General features: G+C 36.5%; 2 protein-coding genes across 27 annotated transcripts in view; one reads left to right on the forward strand and one right to left on the reverse strand.

Annotated features, from left to right (window-relative positions):
* Nucleotides 1–22,082, reverse strand: part of LOC140333520 (olfactory receptor 10A7-like) — a 50,908-nt gene that overhangs the window by 12,118 nt on the left and 16,708 nt on the right. For 25 of the 26 annotated variants that reach the window (XM_072415239.1, XM_072415236.1, XM_072415215.1 and 22 more), the window contains 2 exons: nucleotides 21,361–21,548; nucleotides 17,865–17,968 (listed from right to left, as the gene is read on the reverse strand). The gene's annotated coding sequence lies outside the window, so the exon portion shown is untranslated. Of the gene's footprint in view, nucleotides 1–17,864; nucleotides 17,969–18,062; nucleotides 18,164–21,360; nucleotides 21,549–22,082 lie in introns of those variants that run through there. The other variant, XR_011921382.1, reaches the window with a different exon arrangement.
* LOC140333519 (olfactory receptor 10A7-like) lies at nucleotides 6,455–11,663 on the forward strand. The gene has a single exon (XM_072415212.1). The coding sequence runs from the start codon at nucleotides 9,564–9,566 to the stop codon at nucleotides 10,566–10,568; it is 1,005 nt and encodes a 334-aa protein (XP_072271313.1). The 5' UTR covers nucleotides 6,455–9,563; the 3' UTR covers nucleotides 10,569–11,663.

The raw sequence follows: 22,082 nt of genomic DNA on the forward strand, positions 1-22,082 counted from the left end.
TGAGGTGAGAGGTACATGGTTTTACAGAAGGTGTTGAGTTGTATTTTCATTAACCCTGACTTCAGTTGTGGGAGTCCCTTGTCTGCTGAAAAAAAATAAGCTTATTGTGGGATCCACAAAATGTCTAGCTTGTGGCCAAAACTCTCTAGTGTACCCTTTCAAGTTATCTAAATAAAGCCCTATAGGGAACAAAGGGTTATCAAAGAGGGGGGTTAACGGGGAAGGAGTAGTGGATGATTATGAAAGATTTTCAGAAACCAAACTTGGTTTCTGAAAAACAGTGTTCCGTGCAGGGAAAGTGAGAAATCCTGTCTAGTGCCAGTAAAAATAGTAAAGGCATCAGACTGGGAACCTTTACCTTGTACCTTCATGGTTGGGGCAGAGTACAGGGACATAAGTTTGGCCCTGAACTCTGAACCCAAGCCGATTTGCTGAAGGGTTAGATCTAGACAATTCTAGTTGCCCCTGTCAAAGGCCTTCTCAGCATCTATTGATATGAGACAGGTAGGATTCTTGTGTTTTAGCGAAGGAGATTAGGTGTATGGTTCTGGTGGTGTTGGCCTCGCCTTGTGGCCCGGAACAAATCCCACTTAATCGTTATGCACCAGAGAAGGGAGAAGGGGGGGGGGGGAGAATCTGTTGGCCAAGATTTTAGCATATAATTTAATGTCCACATTAATTTGGGATATGCGCCGATAGTTGCCACATAAAGCAGGGTCTTTCCCCAGCTTTGGCCAATACCATGTTTGGGGGAGTGGATGATCAACATCCACTGCATCAAATGTCTTGTAAAAAAGTCATAAAATAGCAGTAAGTCTGATGCAAAGGTATTTAGGAAGCGGGGTGTGAAGCCATCTGGTTCAGGGCATTTGCCTGATTTTAAGTGTTTAATGGCACTGAGTAATTCCTCAGACTTCAGTAGGGAATCTAGAGCTGCGGCTGTTGTTGGTTCTAATGTTGGTAGTGTTGTGGCTTGTATGTATGTTTGGATGTTCTCCGTTTAGGAGTCTGGAGTGGGGGTAGGTGTTGGGAGGAGGTTGTACAGTTTGGCGTAGAACTTTTCAAACTTTTTGGCAATGTCCCTGTGGCCTTTGTATGGTATGGAGCAAGGGTGCCTAACCTACGACCCATGGCCAACATCCAGCTGCCAGATCCTGCCCTCTGCTCGTTCCTTCTCTACTCTCCCTGCTCATTGCATTGCGCAGGGGCGGGTGGGAGGGGTGCACACCTCTCCTACGTACAGTTACTCTATGAGATCCTGCTGCTCTTTCAAGACCAAGGTCCCCAAATTGAGTTTGTTAGAGACCCCCAGGGGCCACTTTCATAGTAATGAGCAATAGGGTACTGTAAATTCTGTGCTATGATGCCCCAAATATATACATGTTTAAAAAAATTTAAATGCTGCATTCAGGTTGACAGTGAGGTAGTGGTGCCGTTGCCCCTTTCTCATGCCATGGAACCTTGGCTGGGGGAAAACGCTCAGTACCACTCACTGCCACCTGGAGTCAAATCCCCAGACGCTGCGATGTGAGGGACTGAGCGGCTAGTGGGGTGCCTGTTACACATAGCTGGACACTTTCCTCCTGTGAACTCCAATCTCTCTGGAACAGAGAAATCATGGCAACTGGAAATGTGGGAACCAGTAGGGAACTCCTTTTACCCTTCCCTAATCAAATGTTATCCCCATCAAATCATGCTACCCTGTCACACATAGCTATACCCTTGCTCTCTTTGAACCACTATTCCTCTGTAGGAAAAGGTAAACATCACTATGGCGCCATCACAAGATACAAAAAACTATACCTGTCACACAGTGCTAACCTGTCACACATACTTGTCATTTACCTTCTGTGAACCCTACTTTATCTTTAACAGTAGAGAAAGTGAAATGTAGGTTAAATGGGGAACTCTTGTGGTTACCCCTCCCCCCCTTCCACTAAAATCTATCACTCCTACTGTACCATGGTGCCCTGTCGCATATAAATGCCTGCTTATGTTCTTTAAACCCCAATTTCCCCTGAAAGGGAAGCTGTAGGTATAATAAAATGTAGGAGAAGCCACCCTTGTGGCTAACTCCCCCAAAAAATTTATTGCTGCGGCACCTTAACAAGATAAGAAAAACTATAGCTATTATATTGCGCTACCCTGTCAAAGATCTGGCCATTTACCTTCTATGAATCCTAATTTTTTCAAGAATGGGGAGATGTAGGGACCTGAAAATGTTGCAGTAAGAACATGTTCCCCTTGGCTATCTGATACATGAATTGGATTTCTCTGGAAGTATCTATTACAGAGATTTTGGGGTACATGACGGTTAGTGGCTCCCTATAACTTACAGAACACACTGCATGATGTAGTTTCTGCTCTTTGATGATTGGGGAGCAATATATGATCAATATATGACCAGCCAGCACTGTATAATAGCTTTAGTTTTGTATCTTTCAATAATAGAAGAGCATCAAATAGTGAGTGCAGAAATTCTTGATTTGTCAATACTTTTATTTTTATTTATTCTAGTTTTAAACATCTTTAATGTTTGTTTGCGTTGTGGCTCTCTGTAAACAGTGACCCCCAGATGAAAAAAGGTTATCCTCCACTGGTATGGAGGATCTAGGGGGTCTGGGATGTAACATTTGCTCAAGGTGTTTTCCACATCTATTGGCCAACTCATAGAGGTGTCTTTTTGTCTTGTCTCTGCTGGAATTTGCAGGAGCTCCCATCTGGTGTTGGAGAGGTTGACAAGGATGCACGGCGATAGGTCACGCTTGTGTAGCGACTCTAACTTGCTATTTTGGCAAGAGGATTTTAAATCTGGGTGGCTCTAGCAATAAAAATGCAAACATGCACCATGTTTGATGAATACCTCTCTGAGTACACACTTCAGGACTTCATATGGGGTAAGTAGGTGAGTGGTGTCAGTCTTGTGTGTCAAGCGAAATGTTGGTAAAGTTCTTTCAATCTCAGCCACACATGAGTGAGTCATTAAGTCTCCAGGAACATCTAGGACCAGGTCTGAGGTGGGGTAAGTGCAAGATAGGGAAAACAACTAAAGTGTGTAACTTTACAGGGCAGGGCATGAAAAGGCATAGCTTTTATATATGTATGTGTATGTATGTATGTGTGCACTGCTGTGCACAGACAAATCAAAGTTGTTTTCCCACAATACCAGAAGACAACATTGGCACAAACCAAAGACAGCATGTCAAAAGAAAATCCAGCTTTAAAGAATGTGATAAAAGTGTTTTGGTTTAAAGTTGCTTGGCTGCTTCAGAATCTGGGCAGCTTCTGGTCAAAAGATCAACTTTACATATCAAAGTGTGCATAGTAAGAATGTGAAACCATCTGTCCGAAAACTGAAGTTAAACTGAAGATAAACACTGAAGTTAAATAATCATCCCACCACACTAGCCAATTCACCTAGGGATGGCTCAAAAAGAAGAAATGGAGAACTGTGGACTGGTATAATCAAAACCTCAATTTTTTCATATTGAAATGTTACAGGGATTTTAGAAAGGGCAGTTCAGTACATAGGCCCACAAACATATTTTAATTTTGGGAGTGGTCAACATTAGGGATGAGCGAGGAGGCCTCTGCCAGTTTCGCGAAAATTTCCTCAAACTCCAGAACCGATTTTGCGGACCCATCGGAAGTTCGAGCAAAATTCAGGATGATTCCCACAGCTGCATTCATTAATGAGCACAGCTGCGGGACTCATCAGGACGCTCAAGCGTCATCAGGATTTTCTTTTCCTCAGCCAATCACAGAACACTAGAGGTGATGAATGGGGAGCCTTGTCCTCATTTAACCTCTAGTGCCTGATCTCATGCCTGCGCAGGGTGATGTAGGCAAAAGGCAGAAGGGACCCAATTTAGGTAACCTCTGGAGCGAAAGTAAAGGTTAGAGTTTTTTGTTTACTTCCACTTTAAATAACATGAGGAATGGTTTCTTCTGCAGAAATCACTGTGCAAATTTAAAGGCAAATTCTGTAGCTAATTGTTTAATTGACAGTCTTTGCAGGGGATGTCAATCTGTGTAGATTGTTGGCCCTTAGTAATCATGAAGAAAGCAAGCATGTGCCCCTTCCACCCCATTTTCTCGCCACCCATACTTTATGTCTGAACAGGGGGCTGGGTACTGTTTTTTTCTTTGAATTTTTTTTATCTCAAAATAAAGGCATTCTACTAGCAATGTAATGTGCATGATTTGTGTATTTACAATTCAGCCCTCTAAGCTGCAAGTGTAATGTACACATACTAAAAAATTGTAAATGTATAAAAAGGACTTTTAAAGGCACATTAACTCACTGCAGATAGATAGACTGTGAGAATAATGAGCAAAATTCTAATGCAAATGAAAAACATTTTACCCTTCAAAACTGTAGGTTTGAATTACCAGCATCATTGCATTGGGCCTAATTTTTTTAAAGCTCTCTGAGGCAGGAGAGGATACACATTGGTGAACCTGGGTGATCCAGCAAACCTGGAATGGCTTTCCTAAAGTCATTTGCTATTTGTAAGCAGATGTGTTTAATCTTGTACAAAATCCAGTCCAGGTTTGATGGATCACCCAGCTTGGAACATATTCAGCATTTTGATTGACTTCAGAAATGTTCAGTAGATCACTCAAATTGTTCACATGAATTCCAAAAAATATCAATATATGCTATTTTTCTTATTTCAGATAGAATGGCTATGAGTTTTGTTTTATGCACCTGGATTTTAAATATTGGGCCTGTTTTTTTAAAGGTCTCCAGAACTGGAGAGGATACACTTTCATCAGTGAAGCTGGGTGATCCAGCAAACCTGGAATGGATCCGGTCCCGAACTAAAAACATTTGCTAACAAATAGCAAATGACTTGTAAGAAATCTATCCCAAGTTTGCTGGATCACACAAGTTCACTGATAAAACTATCTGTCGTGGAGAGCTTTAATAAATTAGGCCCATTCTGTACATTTTTTCACCTGGGACATGTTCCCTCATTTTTGCCCTGATTCCCTCTTGTATGTAGTTCTGGTGACAACACTATGTTATCTTTGCAATTAGGCAGAAAAAGTGGTGGCCATGGACTTTAAACACACATAGTATTACTATATTTAATAATATGTTTTAAATAATTCCAACAAAATAAGATCAATCAAATGTCTGCAATCTCTGTTCATTGATACTGCCTTTTTTATTTTTTGTTGTTGTTGTTTTGTTTTTTGTTTTTAGTGTGATGTATTTGTCTGAATTTGTTAAATAAATGTGTAAAACCAAATATAGGGCTAACATCTATTTTATAAAAGTATAATTATCTTTTAGATGTTATTATTACTCTAAAAGAGGTTCATTTTCCAGTATTATATAAATACTAGAAATATAAAAAGTTATAAACTAATAACGTATTGTTAGGGAAAGTCTAAAACTTCTATCCTTGACATTCTTCATAGAGTGTACTTACACAACTAAACAAAGAAAAGAAACATAATAGTTAAGACTGCAGTCCATTGTGGGAAAGTTTCAGTAACAAAGTGAAAATTGTAAAGATTTTTAATGAGCTGTCTGGGGGATGTACGCATCTCAAGAGAAAAGTACTGCAAACTGAAGATGGCAGGTTATGCTTTTTAAGATGCATTCCCTTTGTTGAGCCACTGTGGGTGCTACATCACCCTTACAAGACTTGTGGCAGAGGTCAGTGTGAATGGCATAAGAAACACAGTTCAGGGGCTTTAATATTGACATTTTCTGTAACTGTCTGTTTTGAAACTATTTTGACTTTATTTGTTGTATTTTAATGATTGTGCTTTAACAACTGTAATATCGTAAAATATTAAAAAAATATAGATTAGGAAAAAGCATGAAGTTAAAAGATAACATACATTATTTTTATGTTCCCCAATGTTTTTATTTGGGAAATGCAGACTTTTATAATAAAAACATCTGATTTTAGCCATAAACAAATTAAATAAATGTAAAAAAGGCAAACATAATTTTTGTTTTGATTCATCCTGTAATTTTGATATTAAGGATTCTCTTTGTTTCAGTCTGATTTTTATCACATAAAAGCAGTATAGTGTATAATGAATGCTTTGCAGTGTTTCCTGTATGCCTTCTTTCTCAAGTACAGAAGGGCCCTTGTCTTCATGCCAGTATGCACAGTAGGTAAGTTAATAAAAAAGGAAGACAACAAGGCGCCTAGATTTCATTCATGTCACACAATTATTTTAAAGTATTACTAATAAAAGCACTACTAAAACAATAAATAAAGATAGTAAACAATAGGTTAAACAGTAAATATTTACAGAAGAATAACCTTTTTACTATTTTATTATTCCTAATCAACTGTATTTATATAGCACCAACATATTACGCAGCTCTGTACATTAAATAGGCGTTGCAAATTACAGACAGATACAAACAATGACTTGGGAGGAGGGGAGGACCCTGTCAGAAAGAGCTTACAATTTAAGAGACCATAATTGTAAGTTTTCAATATCATTGGGCTGAAATCCATTAAATTATGGAACCCTATCTAGGTATTTTAGCTTTGTGAATTTAATTTTTCAGTCATTTTTCTGATGCACTTTTTTGATAGCCGTGTAATTTGGTTTGCCAAACAATGTCCAGTTAGTATGTCCGGGCCATTTCAATACAGATGGATAAGAACAGACAGAAGTCGTTTCACTCTGAATTTAAACTAAAGGCTCAGCCATTGGTTATCCTAGTAAAAACAATAGCTCAAATTAAACACCTTTTAGATATAACTCAATTTTTCATTTTTCTGTATTTTACATTTTTCTGTATTCCCTTAAATTTTATTTGTCTACATTTTCTATGCTGTAGCTTTTTATTACTGTTCTAGTCTTACAATTTTGTACAGCTTTCAATTACTACTACACATAATATTATTTATCATACCATATATTTATGCAGAAAATTCCTACAAGATATAAATTCATATATATTAATTTGGACTTGGGGTTGATTTATCAAAGAAATAGTAAATACTTTGCATTTAGCTTCGTGAAAAATGTGAAGCTTTGTTCACTTTTAACACCCATTCCCTGGGATTATAGGGATTTAAAAAAATGTGATTTGTTAAAAATGGTTAGATGATTCAAGTGAACACGGCTTCACCTTATTTTCTGAGCTCAGTTAGTATTCACCTGACAAAGTGAACATTCTAAGCCCTTTAAAGCTACACCAATAACTATGGGAGTAAATCAGGGAGTTGAACATATATTTTCTAGATAACATAGATTTTTCCTTAAAATGTTATGAGTCTCAGGATTTCTTGGATTAATTTTTTTGGCTTTAATATGTATTTTTAATATTCACGCACTCCTAAATGTGATTTTCCCTTTTAACCCACTTTATTGTGTATTGCTGAAACCTATTTTAGGTTTTTGATACAGTAGGAATCAAGTCAAGATTGCTATTCTTCTCTATGTCCCAGCTCTGTAGAGTTACCCCATCTTTTGGTCTTGTTGACAATTGTCACCAGGATAAAAAGTGATAAAACCAAAGTATTAGAGATGTCATCATAACAAGAGGTAAAAGCTAATCTTCCAGTGAAGACACCTGTCCCATTGACAGTGGTTTGAAAGGGGAGTTTCCCTCACTTTGTATAGATTCTGTTTTAATTTTGCATCTATAGAACAGGGTACACAGCTATCAGGGTTTTAATCCCCATCTACACTATCCAACCCACCAAAAAATTGAGTTATCCTACACTTTATGCTAAGCTTGCAGCAAACAATACTGTTACATATTGGTGTTTATCATAAAATTTTTCATACCATGTTTTTGTTTATTTTGTAATAGGTAGTGACCTAAATGTTCAATGTCATGGTGTAAAAATAAACACCATGCCTTACCTAATATTTTGGATTTACATTGAGGAATTATTACAAAGGTTATCTTAGAACATTACAGGAAGCACCACCAAGTAATAATCCAAAGACTCAGAATGGTATGTTCTTTCAGAAGAAGACTAGAATCCCTACTGATATACTGAATAGCTCTATACTTAATATTTCTAAAGTTTCTCCTGCATTATGTGTCCATACAAAATATTTTTTTGTTACAGTATAGGATACTATATGCTACTATATTGGTATTATGTACTGTATACTCCACATTACTCTGCAGTTATAGGGTATAATATTTTTAATGATTGTCTGTATCCTGTTCTACAGGAAGGCCAGGACTAAATGTGCAATTGTCATCAAATCAAATGTCGGACTCAGAAAATTAGACCATTGTAGATAGAACTTTGCATCACTGCAATTTGTATGTTCTTAGTTTCCTAAAGTAGATGTAAACACTAACTAGATAACACTGAGGGGGCTTATTTCAATGTGCTAAGCCAGTTTCAGTGGGCAGCTCATTGATAAACGACATTGTTGTGCTTTAAAAATATGAAGTGTTATACCAGTGGTATGACCATGGTGCCGGCATACCTATGCTTTTAAGTGGGCTTCTTAGGTAAATTATTGTACATCCTACGTAATTGCCATGCTGTAATTTTCTCTGCACCTTTCATGGTTTTAGGGGTGTCAGACCACAAAAAGGGTGCTGCTTTGTGCTACAGAGGCATGGTCAAACTCACTTGCGCAAACTCACATTTTAACTTGCAATGCAATGTAAATACCAATTTCATTCCCTTTTTTGCAGCCTGGCTATCGTTTAAAATAAATATTTAGGAATATATGAAATAATAGCATTATTATATTAACATTTTATAGAACTTTATATAGTAAACATCCATTCACATTGGTCCTTGTCCCAAGAGAGAGCTCACAATACCCCTGCCTCATTTACACACACATGGGGCCAATTTGGGAATAGGCCAATTAACCCATTTGTATGCTTCTGGATTGTGAGAGGATAAACATGCACATAAGAATCCACTACAACTGACTTCAAATATATCTTCAGTGGAGTGATATATACAAAATGCGCCCCCGTTCCCCCACATAGTGTGATGATAGATCACTTAGTGGGGAGTTCAGTTGGGTGCACAGACGTGGTTTCATTTGTACACAGTGTCCCATAGCTTTCTCATCAGTCATATAGCTATGTTTTTCTGAGGGTATTATTAGAAGATGATCTGCTAATATCAGGTGTACATCCTGTTTCCTTACGTTATTTATAGTACATGGGAAGAGATATTAAATTTAGAACCTATCACTATGCATTAACTCATTGTAGACTATTCATAAGGAGGCAAGCACAGTATTAGCTGGAAAATGACATTATTAAAATCACACATTTTCAGCAGGATTGACATTTTTAGGAAGAATATTTTTTCACTAATAAAAAAACATGTATATTATCATTTTTCTAAACCAGCAATCAGCCTTTTAGCTACTTAGTTATACCTAATACTTAATTTTCCATGAAACCATTCACAATTTTGCACACGGACAAAGTAGCTGTTGGGGCAAATCCTTTTACTTACTGTCCTTGTGACCACATAGATATTTGGGGAAATCTCCGCAACGTGCTCACCAAAAGCAAGGCATTTTGTATGGTTTGTGTTTTTGCAAATAGTAAAGCTTATTTATTTTTATCATTCTAGATGAGATCCTCCTATGACAAGACATCAGCAAACAGCTCTCATATCGAAGAGTTTATTCTATTGGGGTTCAGCAATTTTAATACAAAGCTTCAGCTGTTTCTCTTCCCTCTTTTTCTGTTCATCTATGTATTCACATTACTGGGAAATTTTACCATCATCACTGTGGCAACTTTGGATTCTTTACTCCATACACCAATGTATTATTTCCTGCGTAACCTTTCCTTTCTCGAAATTTGCTACATATCTGTCACCCTTCCCAAGCTGCTCCAAACATTTGTGACCAAAAAGAAGACAATCCCTTTCTATGGTTGCTGTGCACAAATGTATTGTTTTTTCACCCTTGGTGTCACTGAGTGTTTCCTCTTGGCTGCCATGGCATATGACCGCTTTGTGGCCATCTGCAATCCCTTAAGATACTTTTCAGTTATGAACAAAACAACATGCTTAAAAATGGTCACAGTATCTTGGGTCTCTGGCAATCTTATCTCCCTTGGCCAAACTGCTTCCATCTTTTCTTTACCTTACTGTGGTCCCAACCTCATTAACCATTTTTTCTGTGACATACCCCCATTGCTGAAGCTTGCCTGCACTGATGTTAGAGCTAATGAGATTGCAGTTTCGGTCACTGGCTTTTTAGTGCTACCTTTACCATTTTCTCTAGTGCTTTACTCTTATGGACGAATTATTGCTGCCATTCTGCGTATCAGTACTAATACAGGTCGAAAAAAAGTTTTTTCAACTTGCGCTTCTCACTTTGTCTCAGTTACTTTATTCTTTGGAACAGGAGCTTTTACCTATGTACGCGTAAAGACCAGTGATACCCCTGATAATGACAAAATATTGTCTCTGCTCTATAGTGTGGTAACCCCTCTGTTAAATCCTCTCATTTATAGTTTACGAAATCAGGAAGTCAAAGGAGGACTTAAGAAAATTATGTATAAAAGTGTTGGCATTAAAGATGCAAAACCATCTGTGAAAGCTCATAACTGTGAAAGCAGTCAATAGAAATAGCTGCATAATAACATTAGTCTATTTCTGTCTATTTTCCCATCAAGAGATCTGTCACAAGATATTTTTCCCAGGAAAACTTCTCTGTAATTCTATATACTATGGTATTGTAGCATCTTTTGAGAATATTGCATGGTACAATGCTAACCTAAAAATGTCCAATGAATAAAGGTATTCTTAGTTTTAGAATATATCAGTGGTGGATTTATATCTCAAGATTGCCTAGGCCTCTCCTTCCTACCATAGCCAGCTGCCTAGCCCAGTGTTTCCTAACCATTTTGATTTGGAGGAAACGCCTTGAAATAACCGTCAGGTTCTTAGGGAATCCCTGCTATAATTACTATATCCACAGCTCATATTACATTAGTGAGAGGTCATTAGGAAGAATTCCTCTAACATTGCTGACTATTGGGAAGGCTGCCACCCTTAAGGATAGCCAAAAAAACATTGGTATCTGTTAAATTGACCTGAGAGTCACAAACTGCTCATTGGCCAAGAAACCACTCTCAACCCCAAGAAATATTCTAGAGTCATAACAAAGGAAAAAATGAAGGCTTTTACACTTGGCTGCAGCTGTACACCCAAAACTGAAGACTTAAAAATCAGAGCAAACTGTTCTCCCAGTGCTTTGGTTATAGATGTATGGAGCCAGAAAAAATGTAATACCAATGCTGCTACAGCCTTTCATTTTGTGACTTGCTACAAAATTACACTATTGGGGACAGGAGGCTGAGGATATGTTTTTTCTTGCCTGCAGTATACCGTATTTTTCGCCGTATAAGACATACTTTTTCTCCCCCAAAACTGGGGGGGGAAAGTGGGTGCGTCTTATACAGCAAACGCCGTTTTAAAAAATAATTAAAACAACATACTCACCAGATACCCCGATCCTGCGTACGTCTCCTCTTCTCTCCTCTCCTCGATGCTGGCTGCAGCGCGTGTCTCCTCCTTCCTGCAGAGCACAGCAAGAAGAAGCCGGCACACGCGCCCCCGCGAAGCATGGAACCCGGAAGCAAGCTGATCCCGGAGTTCCCCGGCGAAGAAAAAGGTACCGTACCAGAAGGGGAATTTAAATTGGCACAGGGTGATCAGAAGGGGAATTTAAATTGGCACAGGGTGATCAGAAGGGGAATTTAAATTGGCACAGGGTGAAATTTGAATGGCACAGAGTGATCAGAAGGGGACAATCAATGGCACATGAGTGATCAGAAGGGGAATACCTGTATGAATGGCACATGAGTGATCAGAAGGGGAATAATCTTTAAGAATCTTTTTTTTCTAGATTTTCCTCCTTTAAAATTTGGCGCGTCTTATACGGCGAAAAATACGGTAGTTCTCTTTTCCCGTGTAATAGTTTGTGCTTGTTCTGTATATAATGAAATTATTCTCACATTTACGGAAAGATCCTAGAGGTGCTGCAATAGATTATATATATATATATATATATATATATATATATATATATAGTGGATACTAAATTCCACTTATTGAACCTGCTTGCCTATCTTATTAATTGCAAACAACGGGACTATCCTGTAGGTATTAACACAAGGGGTTAGTGGACCTGTTATTGTAGAAAAGTCTAGCACATTGACAATAAGCCATATTTTGAATAAACAACCTCATTTAACATCCTCAATAAATGCTTTCTGTTTAATTATTGGTTAACATATACAGATTTGCATATTCTCCTATTTTTATCTATATGTCTCAATAATTAGGATGTGGTGCGAGTTCAGTCCTCTGGGCGGGTTGCACTTGGACTTCCTCCGTTCACTATTTTTGCATACATATGCAGAATTTGAACAATATACTTTTAGTACATTTGTATATTTTTTATCTTTTGCTGAAAAATATAATTTCTACTAAACGTCTGAGAATATTATTTCCAGCAAATGCTTCTAATACCAAACAATTCATTGCTACGCTCTGATTAAAATATTTATAAAGCGTCTTGTGACTGTCACATGACATCCAATATGGGGAAATACAATGCTAGCACAAGCAGAACAGTGCGGTTTTCAGGTAAACATTGTACAAATAGTGTGCTACCACTAATTATATCAATTATATGTCTCAGAACATGTATTTAAAAGGTAGCTTGAGGTAGCACTGCTCTATAATTTTAGGGTCTGAATAATAATATGAAATACAATTTTTAGGGACATCCTGTGACACCATGCTTCAACCATGACCCTTGTAAATCTCTTGTGGCTATTTCCAGTCCTAGGTCTTGCTCAGACAAGAACATATCTAAGGGTTGATTTAATAATATTCATAATAATATTAATATTAACAATATTACCTTGCAAAAAATGTTTCACTTGGCTTAGTAAATGAGATGAATTTCTGAAGACTTCAACCATGCAATTATATACTAGGAAAAGTTAAAGTGGAACTATCATCACATTTTCTACTTGTTGTAAAAGCATGGATTACCCTTTTTATATATGATAACATTTTAGGGGGAGGCCCCTCCCTTCTGTCTTTTCCATCACATCAGTAAAGACTAAAAGGGAAGCCCAGAACCTTTTGGGATACCTACATCACGTAAGCTGAGGCTGCTCCTTCTGCGCATGTCTGGGGGGCTTCTATCTGCTATAAAATAAAATCCAATCTCACACATACGCATGCTTTTTTTTACACATTTTCTGGAAGCGCATTACCCGATACTGCACAATGCGAGATTGAGTGACATCGGCGGAAGAGGAAGAAGATGGGTTCACCTGGTGTCCAACCTGTGCTGATATAACAAAGGAAGACAGGAGAGCACAGGACCAATTCGACTAAGATTGATTGACAGCTTTTTCTCAGAAAAAAATTATAATACTCCCAGTCTTACTTAAAGAGAAACTTTAGGGAGACCACTAAGAGGCCTTTTTAATCCTGTGAATATTTAGTACTTCATTGTGCCTTCATTTTTGTTTATTTGGAAAGGGGGAAAGGGGATGGCTATAGACCAGTCAACAGATTACTCAGATCTCTGGGTGTGCAATGAAGGAGAAGCAGATTAAAAGAAGAGGTGACCTTTGAGACTACATCTCCCATGTTTCATCATAGTATGCCTGCATAAAACCATAACATCTAGGTGCCTTAGATCTTTTTGGATCCTCCAAGCACTCCTGCTTCACAAGGTCAACTACCAGAAATCTGCAGGGTGGTTATTTGTCTTTACTGAGATGATTATTCTACCATTGGCAATCATAGTGGGCAATGCAACCTTTGACAAAGACCAGATGTTAGGTCCCACGTCTTAATGCCCTATATGCTACCATCTTAAATAAATTCATAAGTGTTTTTAGAAAAGATTTTTCTGAATTTCCATTGATAAATATTATTGTATTTAAGTTTTCATTACAAAGATATACCACCAACAATAAGAGCTAAAAGAAAAATGATTTGCATAATTATTATACTTGCTCATAATAATTTAGAGTAGAATGAAAGCCAAAAGTTTATATTTGAAATATGGAACATATGGCACAAATTTAACATTTCTCGGATTATTCAGTACAACTTTATTCATGACATATTAAAGCAGATTCGTTTGAAGGAAGGTTTCAGACTGAAACCATGTTGAAATGAAGGAGATCCTTAAGGAAACACTGGTAATCTTTCTTAAAAAAAAACCCTATGTGGCCTGCCCTCTCTGTGATTGGTGGATTTTCACAATCAAGAAATAGCACTCCGAAAGTTGTCAAGCTGAATCTTTGAGAAATTGATCCAAAAAAGAAAAATCACTGGTCCTCTGTGTAGAACAGCATGAGAGAAAGTTATCTTAAACCTTAAACATGATGTGAAATTATTATTAAACCTAAAAAAGGAAGAATGAAGTTATGAAGATGAAAAGAATAAAAAGTGTCCCGAGGTTCAGCAGAGAAAAGCTAGGCAAGGCTGACAATGCTGCCTGAGATTTCAGTGTATCAAAGGCAGTGTTGTCACACTTACTGCCTCACCGCTAGAAGTTAGGAGCACAATGGACTTCTGGCAGGATCAGAGGATAATAAAGAGAACATACTGTGCATTGCAATTCACACATAGGAAACACCTATACTTACATTGCCTATGTTTATGAGGAAACCATGTATATTTGTTGAGTTCCAGTCTACAATATTTGGGGGTTGACTGTGCCAGTAGACTCAACATTAAATATTCTAAGTATTAAACTACAGTCAATAGGAGCATTGCCTGTTGTGTACTTAGTTACCAGCTAGGGGTTGAGTTTATAATGTAAATAGTGGACAGCGGTTTTTCATTGCAGGTCGTTGTTAGGAAAGTTACCCTTTCACCACCAACCAATTTGGATTCTCTCCACTATTAAACTTAGCAACAAACTAAGGTTTACACTAATGGGTTTGCAGTGAACAGGCTATGTTCGCTGGGTATGTAGCACACAGACAACTAATGGGCAGGTAGCACACATACTCCACTAATGGTAGAGAGTAGTATGTGTTGAGTCTTTGTTGTTTGTTTCTCCAATAACCCTCCTTCTGTACTGATGATCAATGTCATCAAAAATGAAAATGAAGGGAAATTAAAAGCTGTCTCCAGAACAAAATGCAAGAGACAATTGTCTAATGTTCCAGTTATAACTGTCTAAAAGGGGAATGCTTCTCCCTTGTTCTATAACTTCATTTTATTTATTTGGCTACCACATAAAATGGCAGGGGGTTTAATATTCTTTACTCTATTTAAAACAAAAAGTTTTGGCAAGACATACACGTTAAGCATAATGACATTGACAGAAATGTGGTGTCAAAAAGGGTAAACCTGTCTATAGCTCTCACTTCACTTGCACCAATTCTATCTTTATTGTCTTTTTCCAGAGGCTTGGCACGATTAAGATATTCCAATACTCACAACAAATGCTTCTTTGTATGCAGTTCATAATTGAGATGTTGCAATATTTTTTTTTATGCGATAACCCTAACCTAACCTTTTTTAGAACTAGGGCAATATTACAATTCAGCATCCAGAGAAATGTCTAGTATTTTATTATTTATCACAGGAAAAAACCTTGCCCTAACCCCAATGTTATCAATACCCTAAATCTTGGTGTGTGAAACCTCTTTTAATATTCAGTCCTATTCAAAGCCTTGAAGCTTGCCCTGAATCTAGCCTTTAGTAATACAGGTGGAACAAATTTTGTTAAAAAGTCAGAAAGGGAACATCTATTATGTGTACAGCTTCAGAACCACTTTGATTGACATAGGTGCTATTTAGGAATGTTAACATTTTGGGTTGTAGCAGAACCAGCCATTTAGGGTATTTTTGTAAAGCTCAAAGACAGCTCTTTATGATGTAAACAAACTGGAGCCTTGAGTTCTGACACCACAAAGCACTTACACTGAGAACTGCTACCAGAGCATTGTTTAAAATGGTGCCCAGTAAAAAAGAAGTTGAAAAGTTATTTTGAAGGTTAAAGTTAAAATAAAAAGTCATCACAGATAGATGATGACATTGAAAAGGACTCATTGTCTACTCACACATTAGTGTTGGTGCTGCATTACAGTTTAAATACCTAGTACATGCACTATACATTTTGGGATTTTTGGAATTATTCTTGAAATTCATTCCTATTAAGCCTTCCTAATAAATACAAGGCCAGAGTGTACAGCCTGTTTCATAAGCACTTAAGTCTTTAAGTTTAAGTAGCTTCATCCATAAGGCCAATTTAAATTTTTGAAAGTGGGGGTGGGAAACTGGGACATTGCCTAGGATAGCAGGGGTTGTAGGGAGCTAGAAGGCTGTGCATTTTGGACCTCTACTTGAAAATAATGTTTTTTCTATAGCTAGATTGTAAACTGGGTTAGGCAAATGATATTGAAAATTTACAGTTATGGTTTCTTAGATTGTAGGCTCTTTCAGGCAGAGTCCTCTCCTCCTCTTGTGTCACTGTTTGTATCTGTCTGTCATTTGCATCTCCTATTTAATGTACAGTGCTCCATAATATGTTGGCGCTATATAAATACTGTTTATTAATCCTAATAATAATAGCTGCATAGAGTTTAGCTTTTAAACATACAGGTAAAGCAACAAAAGTTGTCCTGCCTATGTGGAGTCTGCTTCTGAGTAGGTATTAAAATGAACCCTGAATTGGAATATCACACGTTTGCTTTAAAGCCTAATGTAAATAATTCAGCTATTTAAATCTTTAAAAGTAAGAAAAACATAAAAGTATCCTATCCAACAGAGATAAGAGTTTGTTTCACATAAATCGGACAATAAGAGCGAACTCATTACCAGGAAAAGAAGTGTTGGATTTAAAACATTCAGTATTTTAAAGCAAACATATTAGGTAACATTGTGCTAATGGTATTCTAGTCGGTCAAAGTATATTATGTTTTACAAAAACCTCTTACCAAAACATCTCAACACAAGCTGCCAGGTGGGCAGAACAAGGAGGGATATAGGCTAAGCTGCATGTTATCTCCTAGGCCACAGCTCTTAAGTTTGTCCCACAGATAGCGGATGTAATTTCAGAATTTAATGGACTGTAACAATAATGAAGGCAAGGTGAAATGTAATTGTAATTGAATGTTAAATGCTGTGATCATAGAGTGGTAGATAAGCCTTAAATCAACATAGGTTGCCTAGCTTATACAACACAGATTCATAGTACTTGGTTCACAGGTATAAGGGTACAATAAAACCAGATTTATGTACATAGCACAATTTAAAATTAATAGAGATGAAAATCAGAACAATGTATATAAAAGAACAGGACAGACATAAAACATATACTTACTTAAACTGTACTTTTTGGATGTGGGAAATGTACCCATATACTTTAGACACACATGGTAATATCTGTGTAATAGTGCGTAATTGTTTGTACTATCCCCAAAGTCACAAAGATAGAAATCAATTGTTAATTTTTGCCCTTATTTACAGAATAAATCAAATAAGAAGAGAAGGTAAGATGGGCTTAAAGAAGTTTTTTAAAAACTTAAAAGAGTTTTTTAGATCAAAAAAACTTAATTTTAATAAACAAAGTATTGTACCTACATCTATTAGAGAACCACTAAGCTACATTCTAGACTAGACAGAGGTCTCCTATACATAATTACTACCAATTGTTCCCCATGCTAGGGTGTGTACATGAGGTTGATAAAGTCCATACAAAAAGTATCTTACAACCTGACGCATTTCGCTCACATGAGCTTCTTCAGGAGATTCTTTGAGATTGTGTACTGTGGCAAAAATGATATGTACATTACATACATTATAGTATAATTGTAGTATGACATCCATAAATATCGCAAAAAATATATATAATTTAACTGCACTTACTTGTTCACCAAGAATGTTTAAGACTGATTGTAGAACTCAGCGTCAAGGTACAGGAAGAAAAAGTAATGTGCTAGGACAGAAATGCCCAATAAAAGCAAGAAAATCTAAGTAAGAAAAGAGAAAAAGAGCTCATAAGACAATGTTTAATATTTATATTATTAATTACATTCAGTTGCGTTAGTAATATTTTGATGTAGAGCTTAAAGAATAATTTTCATGTGTTATTAGGTTTAAAGTATATTGTGGGTGGGTACATTTTCTCCTTGTTTGGATATACCTATGCGGTGTAAAATTGTAGTCTGTTAAAAAATAAACATATTGACAAATATTAATATAAATGTTACTGTAATGGGTTAATACAATAACTGGGGGTAACTACAATAATGGGGTTGATAACTTTGCGTTTTATATCCCAGGTTTACCCCTATGTGTTATGTGGTATCACTCAAATGAGTTCTATGACAAGGTTTAAATAGTATTCAATCTCAAAACAAAGTTGGATATATAGTTTCTAGTAGTGTAAAGGATAGTTTCTATGGAAACATACCTCCTAATAACAATGAAGAACAAGGTCTGAGTAGTGCACACAAAAAGGTTCTTTAACAAAAGGTTGATTTATCATTAATTTGAGAACAATAAAATTTGTAATATCGTATAAGGGACAGTTTCTGCAGAAACATACCTTATGATGACAATAGGAAACCGGGTCTCAATAATACATAAAAAATGGAACGTATTATCCAGTTCAATTTGTGATTCATCCAAAGCTGTTCTAAAATATTTTTTTTTCATAAAATACAATATTTTAGGTGCAATTAAGTACAATATTTTGTTAAATAAAATTAGTTTTTCATCTAAAAACTAAAAAAAGCCCAAAAAAAAAAAAAAAGCCCATCTTTCCTTCTATTCCTATTTATTATCTGTGTGATGCCAAGTGTTGTAAACAAGGCTGCAAAAAATGTGAAAGTAAGTACAATTCTCTGTTGACAAAAAAAAAAATTCAGGGTGAATATCTTCTTAACATTCAATATTCTTCTGCTATCAATGACTAAAACTTCATTGGCCCTTGGAAAATAAGAAAAAATCTCTTTTACCGAATCCCTGATCTCTAAAAACCTGGAATTCACTCAAACACTAGAAAAAAAGTTTTTGGCTTGACAATAAAAAAAGCATAAATATAAACTTTTTTCATTCAGTAATAAAGCCATACAATAAATCATAACAACAAGCATACATAAAGCCACACACTGCAGATGTGGGGTAGCAGAATAGACTTAATGTTTTCCATAGTTTATTGCTGCCAGAATGAAATGTTCTTCTTAACTGCTTATTGTTGTCACACAAGTGCAATAACAGGTTTTAGAGCCAGTTGATCCGGGAAGAATCCCCAATGCAGAGAAGTGGATAGAAGACCACCCCCTGTTCCTCCACCCCTCCCAGAGTTTTGGCATTTTATACAATGGACCAGTTGATGAGATGTTCCAGCTTCATGGATCTCTCAGGATGAGGTTAGCACAGTAATAAAGCTGTATTGTTCTCTTACAGATTTTTGACTGCACAAAGTGAATGTCAGTAGTAAAATAGGTTCTGTGCTAAAGAGCTTGCAGTCTATTAAACATATTCAATAAGGGAAAATGCAGTAATCCATAGCAACCAATAAAAAGTCATGGGTGAATCGGTCATCTTTTTTTAGTAAAGAATTGCACTGGGTGTTACTTCAGCTTAATAGCTCATATATCTCAAGTTTTAAAGACAACATTTTGCACATTTTACCTTTGTATAAATTAAAAGTTGTTGTTTTTTCTAAAGAGCTGCTTAAATGACATGCTAAAATAACATAATCATCAATGTTGCAATGGTGGTTCACTGAATGCTGTTCAGGATTTGACGCCTTCTGAAAATACACCCATAAGCAGAAACATCCTACTGCATTGGCAGAGATGGATTTTTTCAGGTGCAATACTATAGTTATGACATACCTATAGTAAATACCTACTACCTATAGTATATACCTACTACATGCTTAGAAGAAGAAACGACCACTTGGATAGAGTCAATAAAACCTAAATGTGAGCATGGCAGTTAAAAGCATAAAAAAATAATTGTCAATAAAGATGATTGGTGACTTTTGGCAAGAATGCCAGTTTTGTTGTAATGTTTCTTATAAACAGCCCTTTTGTGAAGAGCTTTGGGGTATGGTTTCCTATATGGCCATTTCTGATACAAACAGCACTTTGTGCAAAAAGAAGAATATTATATATCAGTAAAATGTTTGACAAATGGCTAAACATAAAAGCACTGAAACAAAATCAGTTATAAAAGAGGTCACAGATAACTTCTGTAAACATTTACCTACACATAACCAGCCAAGCCTATTAAATATCAACAAGCCTTTTCTAACTGCAAATTGCACAATCCAACAGCCAGCGAGCCAGCGAGCAAAATGTGAAAACGTTAATAACGAGAATTACTAGTCTGTACACAATGGAAAGAAACCAAGAAGGGGAGGCAGAGCCATTAAGGTCAATATTCAAGGACAGGATAGAAGTTTGAAAGAGTTATACAATAATGGCAAGGGCAAGAAAACATCTACTCATCTTCACATATAGCTCAGTCCCAGATATCTAGGCCATATGAACTCAAGTGATTTATGCATGTAGAAAAAATATTTATTCTTTACAAAATGTACTAATTTCTTTTATATGATGTTTTAGTGTTTGAAAACAAGCAACTGTGGTTACAGCTGATAGCACAGCAAAAGTGACCTGGATATCAGCCAGCTGAGTTCTTGTGAAAACTTTTCTGTTGAATCGTTTTCCTTTCCAGTATGCTTGTTTAATTGTTTTGTTTAAAATACAACCACATGTACATTTAAGGTACCCCCAAGCATGGTTTTCAAAGGTGTAGCCAATATTGCCCCCAAAGTCATGTGAATACCCCCTTCCTGATGAATGTTTGCTCTTGCTTCTTGCGTAGATACATGTATGTGTCCATTTCCCTATGCGTTTGTGATAGTAGTTTGCATTTTAGCTTTAAACAGAATATTTTTGCTGTGCCAGTTAACCCACATGTGTACTGCCGTGAAAATATACAGGTTTTTCTAACTGACTCCTGTTTAAGAGATCTTTAAAATCAAATCATCTTTATCTACAAGCAACAAAAACTACCATCCAGGAAAAGCCAATACAACAAATCTGCCTTTTCCTAAAGAAAAACTTAAGGTCTGGATTGCAGGTGTTGATATTTGGCATCAACCGCCTGAAATTGAATAAATCTTCTGTGTGAATACTATTTATTGTTTCATACATGACTGGCAAAGGCTTCATATCATATGAAGCCTTTGCCAGTCATGTATGTAACATATCATAAAAAAAATTAAAAAATATAATAAAATAGACCGTAAAGATCACCACAAAGGGCTATCTGTTAAATGATACTGTCTAGTGTTTCACAAAGAGAAACATGCTTATTGATCCTAATCTTTGACTGTTCTTACCCTAAGGGCTGTGGACTAATGCCTCGTTCTTATCATGAAATGAGATATCAAGAAGATCACTGTGTAGCAGACAGCTGCTTTCCGGAAGTCCATGGAGCTTTTAGCAACAAGTATCGGTGCCAGCTTCTTCCATATCCCCCAGCATTTCAGATGGCCAAAAGAGGAACACTTGCTAGTTCAATTACATTCTGCTTAAAGAAGAACTACAGTTAGAACACAAATCACCAGTCATATTTGGTTTTGGGCACTTTTTTATTAGTTGCAGAATAACAAATGTAATTAATAAGCATATATAAAGGTCAGTAGATGAACAAAGGTTTGTATTCAGCAGGTTACCAATAGTTAGTTTCATTCATTATTTGAATAATTTACAGCTGCAGGTAGTGGCTTTGTCTACAAGACACATAAGGAAAGGAAAGTCACAGAAAATCTTTTTATATTCTAATTATCAAAAAACACAAATAATGGTGTGAAACCATACTCCTATTTTAAGTGCAGAGATGGGTGCATAGTAACTTAGATTTACAGGTAGTGCACATGGTGCAGAGCCCCAGCAAACATATTTTAGATTACTGGAGAAAGTTTTTGATATTGGTTATATAATATGATACTGCACTGCTTTATTGGACATGTCTGTTTTTTTCTGGAATAGTCAAAATTAGTCATACCATACAATAAAAACCTGTCTCCCAACCCCTTATTGCCCATATAGCTATCTTACC

The sequence above is a fragment of the Pyxicephalus adspersus genome, chromosome 6 (genome assembly GCF_032062135.1).
Source record: "Pyxicephalus adspersus chromosome 6, UCB_Pads_2.0, whole genome shotgun sequence".
Taxonomy (NCBI): domain Eukaryota; kingdom Metazoa; phylum Chordata; class Amphibia; order Anura; family Pyxicephalidae; genus Pyxicephalus; species Pyxicephalus adspersus.

What these genes read in the sequence shown, in the direction of transcription:
- LOC140333519 (XM_072415212.1), top strand. Translation starts at nt 9,564, where the DNA reads ATGAGATCCTCCTATGACAAGACATCAGCAAACAGCTCTCATATCGAA.